The sequence below is a fragment of the Macrobrachium nipponense genome, chromosome 13 (assembly GCF_015104395.2).
Source record: "Macrobrachium nipponense isolate FS-2020 chromosome 13, ASM1510439v2, whole genome shotgun sequence".
In the NCBI taxonomy this organism is placed as follows: Eukaryota; Metazoa; Arthropoda; class Malacostraca; order Decapoda; family Palaemonidae; genus Macrobrachium; species Macrobrachium nipponense.
Window position 1 is genome coordinate 77,022,384 of NC_087206.1, and position 20,852 is coordinate 77,043,235.

At 42.6% G+C, this 20,852-nt stretch overlaps 1 protein-coding gene across 1 annotated transcript in view; it reads right to left on the reverse strand.

The window, feature by feature from the left end:
- Positions 1–19,861, reverse strand: part of LOC135225867 (RING finger protein 17-like) — a 53,141-nt gene extending 33,280 nt beyond the window's left edge. The window contains exons 1-2 of the mRNA XM_064265415.1: positions 19,806–19,861; positions 2,777–2,901 (exon numbers count right to left, since the gene is read on the reverse strand). Of these exons, the coding sequence (XP_064121485.1) occupies positions 2,777–2,901; positions 19,806–19,841 (161 nt within the window). The 5' untranslated portion in view covers positions 19,842–19,861. The remainder of the gene's footprint in view (positions 1–2,776; positions 2,902–19,805) is intronic.
- Positions 19,862–20,852: the final 991 nt, after the last annotated feature.

The following is a 20,852-nucleotide window of genomic DNA, read 5'->3' on the forward strand; positions in this document are numbered from 1 at the left end:
GGTGCCGGAGTGGGACCGACGGATAAAGATTCTATATATATAAGTAACATGCAAAAATGACTGCCGGAGTAAGCCCGGAGGCCCAAATGCACACATAAAAAATCTTTTATGTGTATTAAAGAGGCATAATAACATGAACTTATATAAAAGATAGAATATTAAGGATCACGGGGGGGGAAGAGGCCGCTGACTCCATATTAAACTTCTCCTGGTAGCATGTGGTAAGGTAAGCTGCTCCGCTGGGGCCGGAGCAGTATAAACCAAATATCGAGAGGAACCCAGCTCTCAGAGCGTAAACCAGAGAGGGATAACATGAGGCAGAACCACAACCCCCCGGAGTGAAAACCATGGTAAAATTGAAATATAAAAAATATATAAAATATCATATAAAATAGTATAAGATAATATATATATATTACAGTAAAAACATAATATCAGAGTGTGTCTGTGTGCTTATATCCCACGGGTGGATAGGCTCCAAGAGACTCCCCCCTCACTGACCGTCCGGTGGGGGAGAGTAGTACTGCCGGAGCTGAGAGAGGGAGGGTAGGGGGGTGGGGTAGGGGAACCTTCCACCCATCCACGGCCGATGTAAGGCCGGAGGGGGAGGGGGAGAAGGTCCCGAGCCCCAAGCCAAGCGACAAAGTGAGAGAGCACCAGTGGAGGGAAGCCTCCCCACTACCCTATGAGTCACCCCCTCTCATGCAGACTCGGAAGCTAGCTATGAGCAGCGAGTCATCACCCAGTAGCGTGGGTGAGGAAGGCCAGGCGATACAAGGGTAATGGTCACAATAGACACACCAATAATGAACACTGATATATTAAGAATATATATATAAATATACACATGATATCTAATAGTTAGGCTCAGACGGGGGAAAGGAAATAAAAACATGATAAGAGAAAGAAGGTCCATGGGTGTAGGCTAATCGCCAATCTGCAGAAAGGGGTATGTTAGCCTAACCCGAGCGCCTAGTCCAGTGTGAATGTATCGTAAAACAAAACATAGGACTAGTGGCAGGACTAAAAGAAGAACATGGTTCTAACGTAAATAACTCCTAACGAAACGGATGGGCTAGGCTAGGCTAAGATCCGAAACGTGCGGTCGGAGTGGGGTCCCCGTGAAGGCCCGAACTAAAATAATGTAGCTAACTGCATGAAACAATATCAAATAGTTAACTATATAAAATACTACTAAAAGGTAATTCTAATGGTATGGGAGACCAAAAGAAAACCCAGACCGCCATGCGGTCGAAGGAGTCGGTTCGGGGACGATGACGCTCCCGCTACTAAACTCCTACCAAGTATAGAACAGGGAAAATCAGCATAAAATGTGATCTGTAACCTTAAAGCAGTACTTAACTTAGAAGCAGTAGCTGAAGACATCATGAAACAGTTGAAAAACCTCGAAAAGCAATCGCACAACACAAGAGAAAAAACGTGTGGTGACGATGGCGGCTATCAAAGGAATAACGTCACAGGCGTCGGAGGCGCTCACGGTAGTAGTAGAGGGTACCGGGAGCTGTAGTACGGCTCCTCCATAGTTCGGGGTTTTGTCGAAGGAAGAAGCTAAATGGCAAGGGACCTCTGGTAGTGATTCCACTCGCTCTTTTAACTATACCAATACCTTTATTAAGGTGAGCGAGCCATTTATCTTGGCATTATATTGTTTCTTTTTTCTCTTGGATGAATAGCAATATTTATACCTAAGAAATAGTATCAAAGGAACCATTTCACAGGGCGACACAGGCTAAGCCCAGAAATTAATTTATTACACGCAGAATTTTTACCTTTAGTTATTTTACTGTAACTGTCTATAAACTGAAAGTAAAGGCATAGTAAGAATTTAAATATGGTAGTAAAAGTATTATGAGATGATTTATAATTTTCATCAAAATTATTACATAATTATTTTATTTTAAAACATATCCATGGTGTAAAATTTAGGCCACAGGCCAAGCACTGGGACCTATGACATCACTGGGACCTATGGTTATAAAGGTATACCAGGAAGAAAACTCAAAGTTGCATATAAAAAAATTGTTAGGAAATGGTGGACAGTAAGACAGAAAAACAAGAAAATGAATTGAGGTACAGTAAGATAAATGAAAGCAGTTGCAGCTGGGGGCCAATATGTAGTGGGGATGCTATACAGCCCATGTATACGTATATCTAACCTTTGGATATAAAAGAAAACAGGCGTTAAACCAGTGGGGTAATTGTATGAACACATCTGCTCATCTTGTGTGTATTATGGCCCATGATTTTATTGTATCCCCACTTTCATCTTTTTTTATATAGAGGGTGTATTGTAGTGTGTGAAATGATGAAATATCTTTGTCAATGTTGCCTTTTTCTAATCATATTGTCAACTGTAGTTTGTTAAATGTGATAGCTGAAAAAAGAACCAGTTGTTGGAATTAAACAAACAACAGCAAAAGCATAAAATAACAGAAATTGGAAATGTAATTCTTAGAAATAACAGTACGTATCAGATAATGGAGAGTTGTACTAATAATACAGTAAACAAAGATTTCACCTCTGAAATAAATTTTCTGGTTATATCAAATCCTAAGTTTAAAGAAGGAAATGAAAAACACAAGCAATGGTGAAATAAATGAGAAAGAGGCAAAAATGGCTATACTGCACTTATTAGGCAAATCTTGGTAAGTTTCAGTCAGCTGGCCCTTGCAATAAAGTTTTTTCTAGCAAGGCAACGATTTGCATATTTGATAAGACTAAGAAAGACAAATTACTTTTTAATTAGTATACATACCTTTTGAAACTACTCTTGGCAAGACCCAACTGTATCAGCCTATCTCCACAATCAATTTTGCATCCATCACTGTGTAATGATAAATTTACTAAAGCCTTTTCATCTTCATAGGAGTGGAACATAACCTGAAAAATTAATAATTTAGAGTAAATATGGTAAACTAAGCCATAGTTACAGAGAATAGAAGGCCATGCATATAGAATTGACATTGGTTAAAAAACAAACAAATCTTATAATACCAGATGAGCAACCAAGCTACAGAGTACTTAAAAAGTATATCCCAATGAAATTAAACTGTAATAACATTTAAAAGGTAAATTTCAAATAAAATCATAAATCTTCAATTAAAAGCTTTTTTGCAAAAATGATATTGTCATGATACAATAAAGTTTGTTCATACTTACCTGACAGATATATATAATCAAGTACCCACCCACCTCCCCTCAGGGGACAGTGGTAGAGAAAATCTGAATAGAAAATGGGAATGGTTCCTGGTATCCGCCTCCCAGCGGCAGGAATGGGTACTAACCACCTAGCCGACCACTGCGTTTGCCGGGAGTTTCGAAATTCTGTCGGTCGTCAGAGAATACAGCTATATATATATCTGTCAGGTAAGTATGAACAAACTTTATTGTATCATGACAATATCATTTTGTTCATGACACTTACCTGCCAGATATATATATATAGCTGAATCCCACCATTGGAGGTGGGAAGGGACAGAATAGAAGGATTTTGAAAACACATAACATGCAGATGATTGACATCTTGGTTCCTTACCTGTTAGCATAGCTGACTTCGTGATTACTGTCACCCAAGCCTGCTTCTGCTTAACTAGAATTTCCAGCAAGGTAGTGACCTGTATAGCTGGATAGTTCTGGATGATCTGTCAACGGGAGCGTGACCACAATGTGACTAGACCATATTGACCATACTGAAGACAACGAAGCATAACCAATACCACCTAACCTAGCCCAACTAAAGTTAGTCCCATAACTTTTAGGCTAATTAAAGGGAAGACCGCCTCAAGCGGCCAACCCTACAACCATAAAAACAAACCCATCATTAAAATCACACACATCCATTTTCGAAAGGATGGGGTTCGTATTGCTTCTCGTCCCCAATACTGTATCCGCGGAAATGTATGGTCCAAGCGAGTAGCAATTCTCATATATCACCTTCACATCTCTGAGGTAGTGTGAAGCGAACACAGAGTTGCTTCGCCAAAATGTGGCACTCAGGATATCACTGAGTGCCATATTTTTCTGAAAAGCCACCGAAGTAGCTACCGCTCTAACTTCGTGAGCATTAACTTTTAGCAGTTTAAGATCACCATCTGTGCAGGACGAATGAGCTTCCCTGATGGTGCTTCTCAAGAAGAACACCAGTGCGTTCTTAGACATTGGTAATTCCGGCCTCTTGACCGAACACCACAGGTTGTCTGACGGGCCTCTACATTGTTTGGTCTTTTCCAGATAAAATTTGAGAGCTCTGACAGGGCACAAAACTCTCTCCGGCTCTCGTCCGACGAACTCTGATAACCCCCTGATATCAAAGCTTTTAGGCCAGGGGTTGGATGGGTTCTCGTTCTTAGCTAAGAACGAGGGGCTCAGCGAGCACACCGCATTGTGTTCTCTGAAACCCACATGTTTACTCATAGCTTGAATTTCGCTAACCCTCATAGCTGTTGCCAGAGCGGTTAGGAAAATAGCTTTTCTAGTTACATCTTTCAAAGAGGCAGCATGCATAGGCTCAAATGGGGCTGACATTAAAAACTTTAAGACAATATCCAAGTTCCATGAGGGAATCTTGTCTCGTGGAGCTTTTGAGGTTTCAAATGACCTCAATAGATCGTGAAGATCCTTATCATTTGATAAATCCAAACCTCTGTGTCGGAAGACCGTTGATAGCATACTTTTGTAGCCTTTAATCGTTGACACTGAAAGTTTGTCTATATTTCTAAGATGTAGGAGGAAATCAGCAATCTGGCTCACAGAGGTCGTGGAGGAGGAAATATTTTCCCTTCTACACCAAATTCTGAAGACAGCCCACTTCGATTGGTAGACAACTTGAGATGTTCTTCTAGTGTTGGCAATAGCTCTTGCCACCGATTTTGAAAAACCTCTCGCTCTGGCCAACTTTTGGATAGTCTGAATGCAGTCAGACTCAGAGCGGAGAGGTTTCCGTGATACCTCTCGAAGTGGGGCTGTCTGAGTAGATCGATTTTTTCTGGAAGTGTCCTTGGGAAATCTACCAGAAATGACATGGCCTCTGTGAACCAGTTGCTTGCAGGCCAAAAGGGGGCGATCAACGTCATTCTTGCTCCTTCCGACGCCGCAAACTTCCTTATTACCTCTCCCAGTAGTTTGAATGGAGGAAAGGCGTAGAGATCCATCCCTTTCCAATTCCAAAGCATGGCGTCTATTGCTATTGCTCCTGGGTCCAGAACCGGAAAGCAGTAAATAGGAAGCCTCTTCGTTTTCGCTGTCGCGAAGAGGTCTACCAGTGGACGTCCCCAAAGTTTCCATAACTCTTTGCAAATCTCTGGATGGAGAGTCCATTCGTTTGGAAGCATTTGATGTTGACGGCGTTATATTTCTTATTTTTGCCCAAAGTAAGATTTCCCTCGTTAACCTGAACAGGGACCGAGATAGAGTTCCTCCCTGTTTTTTTATATATGCGAGTGCCGTAGTGTTGTCTGAGTTGACTTGTACAATTCGTCCCACAATCCTTGACTCGAAGCATTGAAGTGCCAATCGAATCGCTTCTAGCTCCTTGAGGTTTATGTGCCAGGACATCTGTTCCCCTCTCCAGAGGCCAGACACCTCCTCCTCCCCCAGTGTTGCTCCCCAGCCCGTCATGGGCGCGTCTGAGAACAACACTAGGTCTGGGCTCAGAACTTTGAGGGACATCCCTTCCGATAGCTTGACGGGATCGGACCACCACTTCAAATGCTCTTTGATCGATTGAGGGATTCTCAAAATCTTGTCTAGGTCTTTCTTGTTCTTCCAGTTGTCTGCTAGGAAAAACTGAAGCTGTCTGAGGTGCAGCCTTCCCAGAGAAACAAATTTCTCCAGCGAGGAAATGGTCCCCAGCAGACTCATCCATTCCCTCGCCGAGCATATTTCCTTCTCTAAGAAGACCGATGCTTTCTCTAAGCATTTTAGCTGACGTTATATGGATGGAAATGCTTGAAAAGCCACTGAATCCATCTGAATCCCCAGATACTCGATGGACTGTGTGGGAATCAGATGGGACTTCTCGAAGTTGACCAGAAGGCCTAGATCCTTCGTCAGCTGTAATGTCGTGTGCAGGTCCTCCAGGCACTTTTCCTTCGACGTGGACCGGATCAGCCAATCGTCTAAGTAGAGTGAGACTCTTATCTTCGAGAGATGGAGCCATCTTGCTACATATCGCATCAGAAGCGTGAATATCATAGGGGCTGTACTCAGGCCGAAACAGAGAGCTCTGAATTGGAAGACCTGTCCTTTCAGAACGAATCTGAGGAACTTCCTGGACTGAGGGTGGATCGGAACATGGAAATAGGCGTCTTGGAGATCCAAGGACACCATCCAATCTCCTGGTCTCAGGGATGCTAAAACAGACTGTGCAGTTTCCATCTTGAATTTTATTTTCCTTACAAAAAGATTCAGCCTGCTTACGTCTAGGACAGGTCTCCATCCTCCCGAGTGCTTCGGAACAAGGAAAAGCCTGTTGTAGAAGCCTGGTGAGTTCTGTGATACAACTCTTTCTACTGCTCTCTTTTCCAACATTTGATCCAAAAGGTCTAATAAGATCTGTTGCTTTGAATCCTGATAAGAGGGCGAAAGGTCTATTGGCTCTATGCTTAATGGAAGTTTTGATAGAAACGGGATCTTGTAACCTTTCTCGATCACTTCGAGTGACCAAGAGTTCGCCCCTCTTATCCTCCACGCTTCTGCGAAGAGCGAGTCTCGCCCCGACTGGTGCCTGGAGGGCCGAAAAGTCATTTCTTTCCCCTGGTTTTTGAGGGGGCTCTGCCCCTAGGGAAACTCCTCCCTCGAGCAGAAGCTCTCGAGGAGGCTCTTCCACGAAAGGGCTTATAATTCTTCCTAGAAGCTTGCGTGGTTCTTGAAGATGTCTGATCAGTAGGACGTTTCGAAGACCGAGACAATAAGTCCTGCGTCGCTCTTTCTTGGAGACTTACTGACAAATCCTTTACCATTGATTGAGGAAAAAGATGAGCAGAAAAGGGAGCGAACAACAATTCTGCTTTTTGCGCAGGCGACACTGACTTAGCTGTGAAGCTACAGAAAAGTGTGCGTTTCTTCAGGACTCCCGACGCAAAATGTGATGCCAGTTCGACAGAGCCATCCCTTACTGCCCTGTCCATACATGACAAAATACTCGCTAAGTCCTCTAATGAAATAGAATCTGGGCTTCTAGACTGCACATCCAAGACGCCCAAACACCAATCTAGAAAGTTAAAAACTTCTAGAGTTTTGTAAAGGCCTTTGAGATGGTGATCTATCTCTGACATTGTCCAAGAAACTTTTGCTGATGCCAGGTAAGATCTTCTAGGTGCCTCCACTAAGTTAGCAAAATCACCTTGTGCAGAAGAAGGGATTCTTAAACCTGCTTCTTCTTCTGTCTCATACCACTTCCCTGATCTTCCACTAAGCTTTGTGGGGGGGAGTGCAAAAGAAGTCTTGCCCTTCGTCTTTTTGGATTCCAATCGTGGATTCTTTTAAAAGCCCTTTCAGTTGAGAGTGAAGTGGCCATTTTAACAAAATTTGGAGTCTTCCTTGCCTTCGAAGAGGTCAGCTGCAAAGGTGGAGAGAGAGGAACTGGAGCTCGAAACTTCTCGGGAAACAAATCTTTTAAAAGGCGAGTTAAAGTCTTATAAACCAAAGAGGATGAGGTTGTAGGATCCTCCTCCTCTTCTGAGACAGGCTCGCTTGATGATTTCTCTTCTGAGGGAGACGCAGGCTTATCCTGAATTGAGCGAGAAGAAACCGAAGTTTCACCTCCCTTTCGAAACGTAGGTCTTGCACTTGAAATAAATTTTGAAGAGGAGAGCCGGCTATGTTCTCCTCTTGACTTTCTCTCAGAATTTTCCAAACTAACGTCATACGATTTCTCTTGGCGAGCACCCATATTGTAGTTTCTACTACCTTGAAGCATAGGGCGCTTATCCTTCTGACTAGCGACCTGTTCTCTTCTTTCCACGGTGACTCTATGCATCGGACGCCTAGCGTCCTCAAAAGCGTCCTCATTTGCGTCCTGGAAAGCGTCCTGATATGAAGGACGACGGGCGTCCTTATTAGCACTACGCCTCGCATCCTCAAAAGCGTCCTCATTTGCGTCCTGACGTGATGGACGTCATGTAAACGCTCCTTTAATACGGTCTTGAGTTGTAAGAAGCCTCACGTCCTCAAAAGCGTCCTCATATCTTTCTTCTGAACTAATATCGTGAGTTTCAAGTCTATCCAGCCAACGTTTACGACACCGAGCATCCCGAGAAGCGTCCTTACGAGCGTCCTGATGAATAAGGCGTTTCTTCTGTCGAATACTCTCTTCCTGTAAGCCAAGATCAATTCCTTCCAATTCTATTCCCAAGCGATCCTTCTGAACGTTCTTCGACTCTTGGAAAAGACGACGACGGTCGCCTGTGCGACACCTAATGTCTTTTTCTCTTTCGCCAATACTTCTAGAGACTCTATCAGCAGGACTGCTTGCGCGTTCCTGATTGAGTCGATGAGGTCTAGAAGGCGACGAATCAGAAGAGGATGAAGAACGAAGAGAAGCCGAAGGAGAACGTCTAGATTTCTTGACGGGTAGCCATAGATCTTTTTTACGACTACGCGATCTTTCTTCTTTCTTGGCGAAAAACGCATCCAACTGCTGACGAATTGCTACGAGGGTCTTTTTTGAAGGTGAAGAACCATATGATGGAATGATCCTTTGAGAAGAAGATGGGCGAGGGGACGTCTTCTTCCTTCTCTCCGGACTCGAATCAGGACGCTCAGAAAGCGTCCTGAATCTCTTATGTGGGATACTGTCTTCGAAGTCTTCCGGGGAAGACCGAAGCGTAAATCGAGGCGGAGGACGCTCTCGATCTCCCGATGAAGCGTCCTCTTCCGTAAGACCTTTCCCAAGAGGGTGAGAAAGACGATGGCCGCCAGTGCGACATCTTACGTCTTCCTTAACACTCTCAACTGGAGAGGCTGCGTCCTCTTCCGTAAGACCTTTCCTAAGAGGGCGAGAAAGACGATGGCCGCCAGTGCGACGTCTTACGTCTTCCTTACCACTCTCAATTGGAGAGGCCTTCCGAGATTCCCACCCATGGTGAGGTGAGGACGTCTCAGAGGAAGAGAAGTATTCCTTCAAGATTCGAGCTTGCGCACGATCTCTGGCAGCCTGGGAAGCGTCTTCAGGATCTGCCGAAGGGACGCCAGAACGGTGTTTAATTCCCGTAACCCTCCTTCGGCCTTCGACATGTCCATTCCCTGTGTTCTGGGAGTCCGACAGAGGTCTCAACCTGGAGGCATTATAGGACCGATTTGACGCCCCCTCCACATCACTAGGGGCACTAACATTATCACTACACTTTTGCACATTAGATTGTAGCACTCGCATTTTCGATTCAAGGTTCCGAATCAATTCCAAAATGGTAGAAAAGGTATTCCCTTCGGTAACGGTCACTTCCTTATCTGAAGGTGAAATTACAGGGTTATGCGTAACATGTTCTACAGTTATGTTAGATTGAGCAACTTTATCACTTTGACTTTTAACAGAAGCACTCCTGGAGGAAGACCTCCTAATTCTGTCACGCTCAAGTCTACGAATGTAAGATTCATACGCCTTCCATTCGACATTAGTTAACACTTCACATTCTTTGCACCTATCATCCAACAAGCAAACATGCCCTCTACAATTCACACACACCGTGTGATGATCTACCGAGGCTTTTGGTAGCCTCACCTTACATTCTTCTACACCACACAGTCTGAAACTAGTAGAACTAGATCCAGACATCTCAATTCTAAGAAAAATCAAAAGCAAAATCAAAATCCAAACCACAATAGCGTATGCCAAATCACTAAGCCAAGTCCGAAACCAAAAGACAATCCAAATACTCAAGTGACAAATGGGTTTTCAAATCCTAAGCGAGGTCTGTAAACAGTTGTTTACCGACCGGCGACAGAGAAAAATCTGAATAGAAAATGGGAATGGTTCCTGGTATCCGCCTCCCAGCGGCGGGAATGGGTACTAACCACCTGGCGTACCACTGCGTTTGCTGGGAGTTTCGAAATTCTGTCGGTCGTCAGAGAATACAGCTACAGGCAGTCCCCGGGTTACGACGGGGGTTCCGTTCTTGAGACGCGTCGTAAGCCGAAAATCGTCGTAAGCCGGAACGACGCTTGTAAATATGTCTTAAACTAATAAAAAGTTATAAAAACCTTACTTGTAATCCTTTGGTTACACTACATGTTGTTTCCTGTAGTTTTATGTACAACCTGGAGTTATTTTCATAAAAGAATGCTGGTTCTTGAAGGTAAAAACTATTGTAATCCTCTGGTGACACTACATTCTTGAAGTTTTATGTACAACCTGGAGTGATTTTGCCAAATCTTGAGGGCTACAAGAACAGCTGATTACTATTTACGTATCATATAGACTAATTAAAGTAAACGTATCTTTAAATAGGCTTATATATTAGTATCAACAAAACATTTCCTGCTATGAGTCAGAGGCCGTTTAATGAAACGAACACTTCTCTGTCCTATCTGTTCAGAAAATAAATGTTACGTCAATCCCCGAGACGGTGACCATTGTTGCCAAGGCGTCTCTCTCTCTCTCTCTCTCTCTCTGATCAAATTACACTGGAACTTTGACATACGACTGCCCTAATATACGAATGTTTTGAGATTTGAGATACAACAGAAAATTTGCGAAAATATAAGCTTTGATATACAACGAAATATTTGAGATACGATTTTGCGATGAGTGTTAGTTGTATAGGCGACCGATAAATGGCGTTCAGTCTGTTTGTTTGTTGGTGCTGCATGTTAACACGTCGTTGTTTAGTTCGTTGTATTTGCGCCTATTTTTCGTGTTATTTTGTCTATTTTATTATTAACCATGGGTCTCAAAGCTAAAGACAAAGCAGGTGATAAGAAAAAACCCAAGAAAATGATTTCGATGGAAGCAAAACATGAAATTATAGCAAAGCATAAAACCTTCCAAAGGCATCACCATTATTTCTAAACTACAAACTGATTAAAATAAAAAAATAAAAATTAGTTTAGCAATGTTATTTCATTTGTGTTTATTACATAGTTATTAGTGTACATACGTAAATAAAAAGAGAACAAATCGTTCCCTGCCACCCTTCCCTACCTCTTCCCCCTGCTGGCCTCACGTCATCTTTCGTTGTGGTAAGTAAAATTCCTTTCTGTTTTTTAATTGATTTTATTAACATTTATTATCATTTATCACATTGCTATGTTATTTTATCATTATGTGTGTTATTACTCGTTTACGTATTTGTGTATAAATTGTGTATATTATATGTAATTTAGCTGTGTTTAGGTGTGGTTTCATACCGCTAGAACGGATTAATACATATTACATTATTTTGGGAAAATGGGAAAAATGCTTTGAGATACAACTGTTTGATATACGACGATGGTAACGGAACAAATTAAATTCGTATGTCAAGGTTCCAGTGTACTGGATAATGTCTCTCTTTGGATACTTCGATTTAGCCAAATCTTGAGGGCTACAAGAACAGTTGATTACTATTTACGTATCATATAGACTAATTAAAGTTAAACAAAGTAAAGTATCTTTAAATAGGCTTATATTATTAGTATCAACAAAACATTTACTGGCATGAGTCAGAGGCCGTTTTAAACGAAACGAACACTTTCTCTGTCCTTACTCGGAGCGTCGGAAGACGCCTCTCTCTCTCTCTCTCTCTCTCTCTCTCTCATTGTAATCTAACCAGAAACTTCGTTTTGTTATTATTACTGGAAACAAGCAATGATTTTTTTCATTATTTGTGCTTTTGGACTGTTATATGTAAACATGATATTGTTATTGTACAATAAAGTTTCATACATACTTACCTGGCAGATATATACTTAGCTATAGACTCCGTCGTCCCCGATAGAAATTCGAATTTCGCGGCACACGCTACAGGTAGGTAGGTCAGGTGATCTACCGGCCTGCCGCTGGGTGGCAGGAATAGGAACTATTACCTTCTAAGGACAAGATTTTTCTCTTCCACCTGTCTCCTGAGGGAGGCTGGGTGGGCCATTCAATCGTATATATCTGCCAGGTAAGTATGTATGAAACTTTATTGTACAATAACAATATCATTTTCATACATTCAACTTCCCTGTCAGATATATACTTAGCTGATTGGCACCTTTGGCGGTGGGTAAGAGACAGCTAATTACTGATTAGACAGGTAAACAACATACGTTGTAGGTAATAAAATAAATAAAAAAACCTTGGTTCCTATGTGTTTAGACGAAGGGTTGACCTCCTAGCTATGCTAGGAATCTGCTTCGTCTCAAGAGCCTCAGCGAGGATGTGACCTATGGCTAAGAGTTCTTGTAGATCTGTCAATGGGGTCTTATCCACTTACTTGACAGAATCTAATGGTTATTTGTCAAAGGGGTCCTATCCACTTACATGACAAAACACCTATGCCTACTGGCATAATTAAGGAGCACAACACCGATCCCGATCACCTGATCCTAACACGAGGGTTTGTGCTTAATTTGAAAGAGCTATCCCCAAACTCATTTCAAATAACCCAAAGAAAATAGTATACTTATGTTAAAATAAAATTTTTTAACTCACTAGTTAAGGATCAGTGTCGGCTCCCTATCCCAGCAACGTATCCGTAGACACGTAACCAAGAGAGAAGGATCTCTCATAGGTCAACTTGACCTCCTTCGTGCAAAGAGAAGACAACACAGAGTTGCATCTCCCGTAAATTACAGCTAATATGTCTCTCACGACATATTGTTATGGAAAGAACAAGAATTGTTAAAAGCTCGCACTTCAAGCGCTTTTAATTTTCAGCTGTTTGAAGGAATCATCAAGTTACTTAAGAAGTGCTTTAGAGATCACACTGTTCCAAAGAAGACCAGGGCTTTCTTTGAAATTGATCTCTTCTGGATGAAGCCTAGAGCCTGGCTTGTGCCTGGCTGGCGTCTCGCGCCTGGCTGGCGCCTCGCGCCTAGCTGGCGCCTCGCGCCTGGCTGGCGCCTCGCGCCTGGCTGGCGCCTCGCGCCTGGCTGGCGCCTCGCGCCTGTCTGACGCCTCGCGCTTGGCTGGCGCATGTTGCTTGCCTGGCGCCTGGCTAGCGCCTTGCGCCTGCCTGGAGCCTCGCTGACTTCTCCCCACTTGCTGGAGCTTCGAGCTTGTTAAAGAGTCTCGAGGAAAACTGGCGATGCCCACATCGGACACTTTTCGATTTATTTGCCTCTAGCGCATCTGCGCCAGGCTGGAGGCACGCTCCTTCTCCTCATCAGACAATGACAGTGTTTATTTGGACTGTCTTCCTCTGGCGTCCTTTACGCCTGTTCTGGTATTTTGGCGCCTGATTGGCGCTACATTGTCCGAAAGTCCTTAACATCCACAATCGTTTATCAGGAGACTGGAGAAGGGTGGAAGAAATTCTTTCACTTTGAGCTTTTGGTCTCTCCGGTAAGGGGAGGTGATTGTAATCAGCTACATCCAGTAGACGATAGGATATCTAACCGTACGAGAGATAAGAGTCTTCCTCCGAGGAGGGTCCTTCTTGAATACTTCCGTGCTCACGAGATCTTTCTTACATGTTGAAGGGGTGTCTCGTTGCAGAATCTTCCCTATCCTTGCCCGAAGGAAGGGAAGAAGCCTGGAAGTCGAAGGAGACTCCGAGCTGAAATTGGGAGTACTCCTGATTTCTAGCTCTTTATTGTATCCCTCTGAACACCTTCTGGGAAGCATTTCGAGCCGTCATCGCATCACCAAAGATCTGGTAGGCAAACGTTTTGTTTGAACCATTCTACTGTAGATGAAAACGTAAGTACTCTGCTGGACAACGAAACCTCTATCTGAAAACATTGAATCAGGAATAGGGGGTTTCAGTTCTTTTGCTAGACATACTATGCTGGCAAGAACCCATTGTCTAGTCTCCATAGAATCTGATGCGAGATTCCAATGCTCAAAAAAATTCACTTGTCTTCTTGGTCGTTTAGGACCCAGAGAAACAAAGAATTCCCTCATAAAAATTTCTCAAAGAAGTTTGATGAGGAGCAGTTCCATCTTGTCGGAACATGGAATCTGTGGCCACAAAAAGATCCCATTAGAAGTACATGATATCCTACTCTTGTCATATTAAGGTATATATCGTATAAGATCCCGAAGATCTTAATCCTCTGCTATCTCCAATTCCCTTTGTAGAGACAGAGTATAGCCTTTTACTGCGTTCTTTGATAGCAGATATATACAAAGGTGATTCTTCCCTCTGAAAGGGAAGAAAAAACCGCTATGTGGTTCACAGAGGTATCGGAAGAGGACAGTTTCCTCATTCCCTCTAGCACGATCTGCAGCAATTCTATGTCTAGGCCATGACTATTGTCATCTACCTTGAAAAAATCCTCTCATTTATGTCCACTTCTGGTAAGTCTGCTGCAGACAGACTCAGAGTGGAGAGGTTGTTAAGGTCCATTTAATAATAGATGCTGATAGAATATCCAGACTCTCTTGGAAAAGACTTCCAAAAACATGCTGTGAGAGAACGTGACCTCTGTGAATCCAACCTCTCTGAAGCCAAAATGAGGCATAAAGTATTTATCCTCTCTTTCTTTGACGCCCTTTATCTTAAATTCTGTAAAGAATTTATATATTTATATTTAGGGGAAAAAAAGACTATAGTATATTCCCCTTTCTATAAAATAAAGATGGCGTATATTGCTACCTCTCTTGGTTCGAGGAAAAGGAAGCATTCTATAGGAAGCCTGTTCGTCTTCTACCTTGCTAAGAGATCTATGAAGAAGACTTTCCGCAGGTTCTCACAACTCTTTCCAATAAATGTTAGACATACGTTAACAGTTATTATCGTCAATCGAGAAGGTTCTCACGGACATGAAATATCTTGCATCGAACCTCTTAAGGATCGTTACGTTCCCTGTCTGTTTTCCAAATAGGTTCTCTTTTTTAACGCGAACAGGAGCGAAAAAAGAGATTCTCGATGCTCTTTGCGATATGAGAGAGTCGTGGAATTGGCCTAAGTGATAAAAAGGGTAACGAAATCAGGAACGATTCTTGCCGTTACGAGCCTGCTGTCCGAGAGGCTACTGGATTCTTAAGGTTAATAACTCGCTAAAACGAGAAAATATCTTGGATGGTGCTCTTGGCCCATTGCGCCAGGCTGGCGCTTCTGGCGCAATTTTGCGCTAGGCTGGCGCTTCTGGCGCAATTTTGCGCCAGGCTGGCGCTTCTGGCGCATTGCGCCAGGTTGGCGCTTCTAGCGCTTTGCGCCAGGCTGGCGCTTTCTTCTAATTCTCTTTATGTTAGTTGTCCAGAACATCTGTGCCTTTATGGTACCCGACCTCCTTTCACATGTTAATTCCGTTCTTAGTAGGAAAAAACTCTTATATAACGAAGTATAGTCCATTCAGGAAACCATTTCTGCCACGAAGAGAATGTTTCCCATCACACTCATCCATCTTCTCTTGAGCAATATCCGATTCTAAAAAGGTTGTGTGCGTTTCTCGAAAGACTTGACCATACCGTAGTCTTAAAGTGAATTCTCTACGACATCCATCTTCTCACTAAGCATGTATTCTAATAAGCCATGCTTTCGTAAGCATGAGAGCATTATATAATATAATGTTCTACTGCTTAGAATCCTTTAATAATGTTACCTACGGTAAACAGCATTGAAAGGTTATAATATCTTTCTTATTGAAAGCTTATTAGCAAAAGGCAGACAATATTTTATTTGTGTTAGCTTAACTATCTCCTCCATTCGAGACTAAGTCCATGATTGTGGGGGGATATACGGTTAACCATTCGATCCCGTTGGAGAGAGATGTAATCGACTAATCATGACCGAGAACCGGATGGTACTGTATTCAGTATTGGGCCTTAGAATGACAGCCCGGCAGTCTCGCTCGCTGCCTGACTGCATTCATCATGAGTTGCCAGTTACTTCATTCAATGAAGGAATATAATACAATTATTCTCGAGCCTAAGGAAGCTCTTTATAATGCAAATTTAAGCAAACAAACCTTTGTTAAATACCGAAGCTGAGTAGGTATTGTCGTAACAAACCTTTTAAGCGAAGTCCTTACCAGGAAAAAACCTGTAAGGATATAGATAATTCCGTAGCGAACCACAAAGGCAACTCTGGTATGGGTATATGATTTGTCATTCAGTAGTCGTATACAGCAAGTCTTGCTACTACATTCTTTCCTCTCCGATCCAGAGAGAGAAAAGGAAATCTTGCCCTCTTCTTCGTTCTTTCATCAATAAACACGAATTAGTATTAGTCGAAAGAGATCGCAATGAAAACTCTAGGATCGAAGAGAATCCCTCAAATTTTTATTCTCTTGGATATAAGGCCGTATTCTATCTATGCCTCTATTATTTGGAAGAGCCTCTAATCAATGAATGAGAGCTCGTACAAATCTTGTTTAATTTGCAAACGATCCTGAGAAAAAACTCTATCATCATCTAAGTCGTCCTGACAAGAATGACGGCCGCCTGTGCAACATATTGCATTCTTCTCAGGAGACAGCTGTGCTTGAGGCAGATTTCCACCCGAAACGGACATATCGTGAACAGGACGACGGCCGCCTGTGCGGCACCTTTCGTCTCTGTCCAGAGAAATCCGCTCCTGGTCCAATCATAAAGAGACGCTTCCTGGTTGATTTCTCCGTATGATTCTTTTGAGGAAGATCTTGGCGCTTGGTGCTTAACCGTTGCCGAAAGTCCGGTTTGTTCAATGCGCTTGGACGTATCTGTCCGTCTCGGACCGTGTCGTCTGTCCGAGCTGTCCACCTATGGAACTTGGCGCTTGGCTGGTGTCATTCCAGTACGACACCTCTGCCTGTCCGTCTTGTCCGCTTCTGGCGCCTGTCGCCCGACGGAGGAGTTGCCTGCGCACGACGTTTTGTCCAATCCAGGCTGTCAGCCTTGTCAAGGTTGTCCGCAATCGGCACGAGTCGCTTGGACACAGTTGTCCGCATAGGAAATATCCGCCTGTCCGGGCTGTCCGCGTCTGGCGAATGGTGTCTGGTTGGAGCCGTCCGCGTAGGACACTTTTTCCTGTCCGAGTAGTCCAATTCTGGCGCCGAGCGCCTGGGTGGTTCTGTCCGACTCGGACACTCTTCGTCATTGTCCGTATGTTGCGTCTCAATCCTATGAGTTTTCGTCCTTCTTTCTTTATTCGCCTCTGTACTCGTACGAGGAGTAGAGGAGATAAGTCTGGAGTCCAGAACGCCCGTAGGACGAGATCTCTTAACAGGAAGAAAATCGTCCTTTCTCCTCGGAAGGTCTTTTCTCAATACTCCTACTAAAGAGGAAATTTGTTCCTGCATTTTAAGTAGGAAGTCCGCGCAGTTTCTTCCTTTTCTTTGCCATGAATAGGAGAATGCACTCTGGAAGGCGTAGGAGATAGAGATATTGTCCTCTTGGCTCTTTTCCTCTCGTAGGGAGAATCGTCCGGGAAACGTTCCGGGCTCGAGTCCAACGTCGGAGCTTTCCAACTCCTCTTGAACGGACACGACAGTTCGTCGGAATTCCATCCACTTCTTCGAGGAAACGAATCGGAAGACGAAAAGCACTCTTTTAGGATGCCTTTCCAATGGCGATCCTTGGCAGTCTGGGACGCTACAGATTCTGCCGAGGGGACGCCTGACCGGTGGGGATTCTCCGTAACCTCCGTACGACTGTCGACCTTCCTTCTCCTCTGGGCCTGGGAGCTTGGAAGAGGTCTAGGTCTGGGAGCGAGACAGAGCCGATCGGAACGCACCCTCCACTATTTTAGGACGCCTTTCCAATGGCGAACTTGGCAGTCTGGGACGTTCTACAGAGTCTGCCGAGGGGACGCCTGATCGGTGGGGATTCTCCGTAACCTCCGTAACGACTGTCGACATTCCTTCTCCTCTGGCCTGGGGAGCTTGGAAGAGTCTAGGTCTGGGAGCGAGACAGAGCCGATCAGACGCACCCTCCACTTCAATGGGGAACACTATATTCACTTCTTACCTTTTTAGAGCTCGCTTTTGAGCTACATCCATATCTTCAAATTTGCATATATAATTTGTAGTTTCTGTGGAGTAAGAAGGTGATGAGGATGCAACAACTACTAGTACTGCTAATACTCTAACTGCTCGTTAGCACAAACGCTATTAAAGCTTATAAAGTAAGCGTATCTAGTTATATGCTTTTCTGACTTCCTAAAGTAGGAAATTAAAGTTTAATATTTCCTCAATAAAGTTGTAACCTTTATTACATGTAATAATGAATAAATATTAATAATTCCCTTTATTGCAAACTATGTGAGTGTCTACCGATAATTTCGGTAGTTTCAATTAGTATTTTCTTCGAAATTTCGAAGCGAAATTCATTAAAAGTTAATAAAAGCGTATGCCGAACCAAAGACCCAGTACTTCCCTGCAAAAGACAGCCCAGAAGATCGATGGCGATGAAACACGAAAATCAAATCAGGAGGAACCGCAAACGTATGTTTACAGTCCAAACGATAGAGAAAAATCTGTCCTTAGAAGGTAATAGTTCCTATTCCTGCCACCCAGCGGCAGGCCGGTAGATCACCTGACCTACCTACCTGTAGCGTGTGCCGCGAAATTCGAATTTCTATCGGGGACGACGGAGTCTATAGCTAAGTATATATCTGACAGGGAAGTTGAATGTATGAAATTTGCGCACCGCAAGCTAGTATGTATTCATTCACTCGGAAACTAGTTCCGCATATGAGGCGTCACTAAAAAACAGAAAAATACAACATAAAAAGTGTCGAAAATCATCATAACCTCAAAATTTTTGTTGTAATCTAACCAGAAACTTATTTTTATTAATATACTGTGCTAAACTATAAAGGAGTTTTATCATAGTATGAGTTTTTTAAAAGCGTCGTTAACTCGGAGCGTCGGAAGCGTCAGCGTCGTAACCTCGGAACAAGCGTCGTAACCCAGGATGGATTTTTCCATTGAATATTTAAGAAAAAGCGTCGTAACCTCGGAACGTCATAAGCCAGAACCGTCGTAACCCGGGGACCGCCTGTATATATATATCTGGCAGGTAAGTGTCATGAACAAAGTACATTTTGGGTTCTAAAAAAAATTCTTACTTGAGAGGGGACTACATAATACAGTAATAATATAAAAAAAGACTATTGGAACAGTGTCATGAGTAATCAATTACTCAGGGTAAACATTTGGATTCAACCTGTCTTTTGAGAGCAAAATACATATCAACATCAAAAGGAAGACTCCCAAGAGGGCTCATCCTATATGCAAACCTTGGTGCTATGAAGCTTTCTTCTTGCTAAACGTTAACAAGTCTCTAAAAGACAAGGAAATTACAGAATCAGGGATAGCACCTCCTCAGATAAGCCATCTCAATCAGAAAGCTACCATTTACTTAACTGTCTTCCCACCTACCCAAATATCTGACTGCTTACAAGAATCGTTTGTTTCACACAACCATACTTATATGCCATGATCACCACTCATTCATCTACACTGAAATGTACCAGCATCTATTCAAGAGAAAAACTTTAAACTGCAACAGCAAAGAAAGAACAAAGTAAGTCATCCAGGGTGATAGAATCCTCAGCAGTTTTGCTAAATATGGATGCAGCTGCACTTAGAGAAAAATTTTATGGTTATATCCACGATAACGGTTTCTATATAAGGAACATACCTTCTGAACATACTTCTATCCATAGGGTCAAGAGTACTTATAAATGCTTTACTAGACACTGTAATTTACATAAATACACTACTATGTTAATACTTACCAATATCTTTTGAGACTCTAGTATACCAGTCATCATATCTGCAATGTTTGGGCCCACCCCCTTTTTCACGATATGCTCAATATCTAGAAGACTACATGGAACTGCCTAAGAAAAGAAATGCAAACAATTAATAACAAATACCAAACCCAAGAAACAAGACTTTTTTTTTCTTTTTTTTTTATCTATGAGAGGTATGATAGTGTGGATTTGCCAGTTATTACTGAGATATGGCACATGATTCTCCGAATGTCTCTGTAGTATATTAGTGTTTAGACAACTGAATGTGCGGGTCCAATGAGCTCCTATGGAGTGAGATGGGAAAAGAAATGATGGGAAAAGAAATCAACTTCAAGTAATAAACTTTACTTTTCTTTACATTTTTAGCTTGCATGAGCCATTGCAAGTTTATCCACATGGATGCAAAACTCTAAAATATATTAGTACAGTAGTGCCTCAGGTTACGAAATTAATCCGTTCCGAAGTGGCCTTCATAACCCAATGTTTTCGTATCCAGAGCTACGTTTTACATGTAAATTGCCTAATTCGTTCAAAGCCCTACAGAAAAAAACACAGTAAATTTTATAATAAAGCTAAATTGACCAATAAACAATGAAATACAACAATTTGGACCATTCAATACCTAACCTAGCCATTACTGTACCTGTAAATAAAGTGTATTAGTGTACAGGGTACAAGAAATACTGTATGTACATGTATATACATATATGTAGTAAAATGTGGAACCTTACCTTTCGAGTGAGGCGATGTCCGAAAGTGGCAACAGAGGAGGAGGAGGAGAAACGGCAGAAAACATAGCACTTGACTTTACGAAACATTAAAAAATGGCAGAAAACATTAAGACAACACGATAAAGTAACTCAGAGTACAACGAAAGCGGAATCACTAACACGAATTTACGTTAACGAAAGAAATCTACGTGAACAAACGAATTCCAAAACGAAATGTCGAGGAACACCCTTACGTAGATGCATGATGGGATAGATGCTGACCAATAGGAGAGCAGGATCTTACAGCGGTAACTAGCAT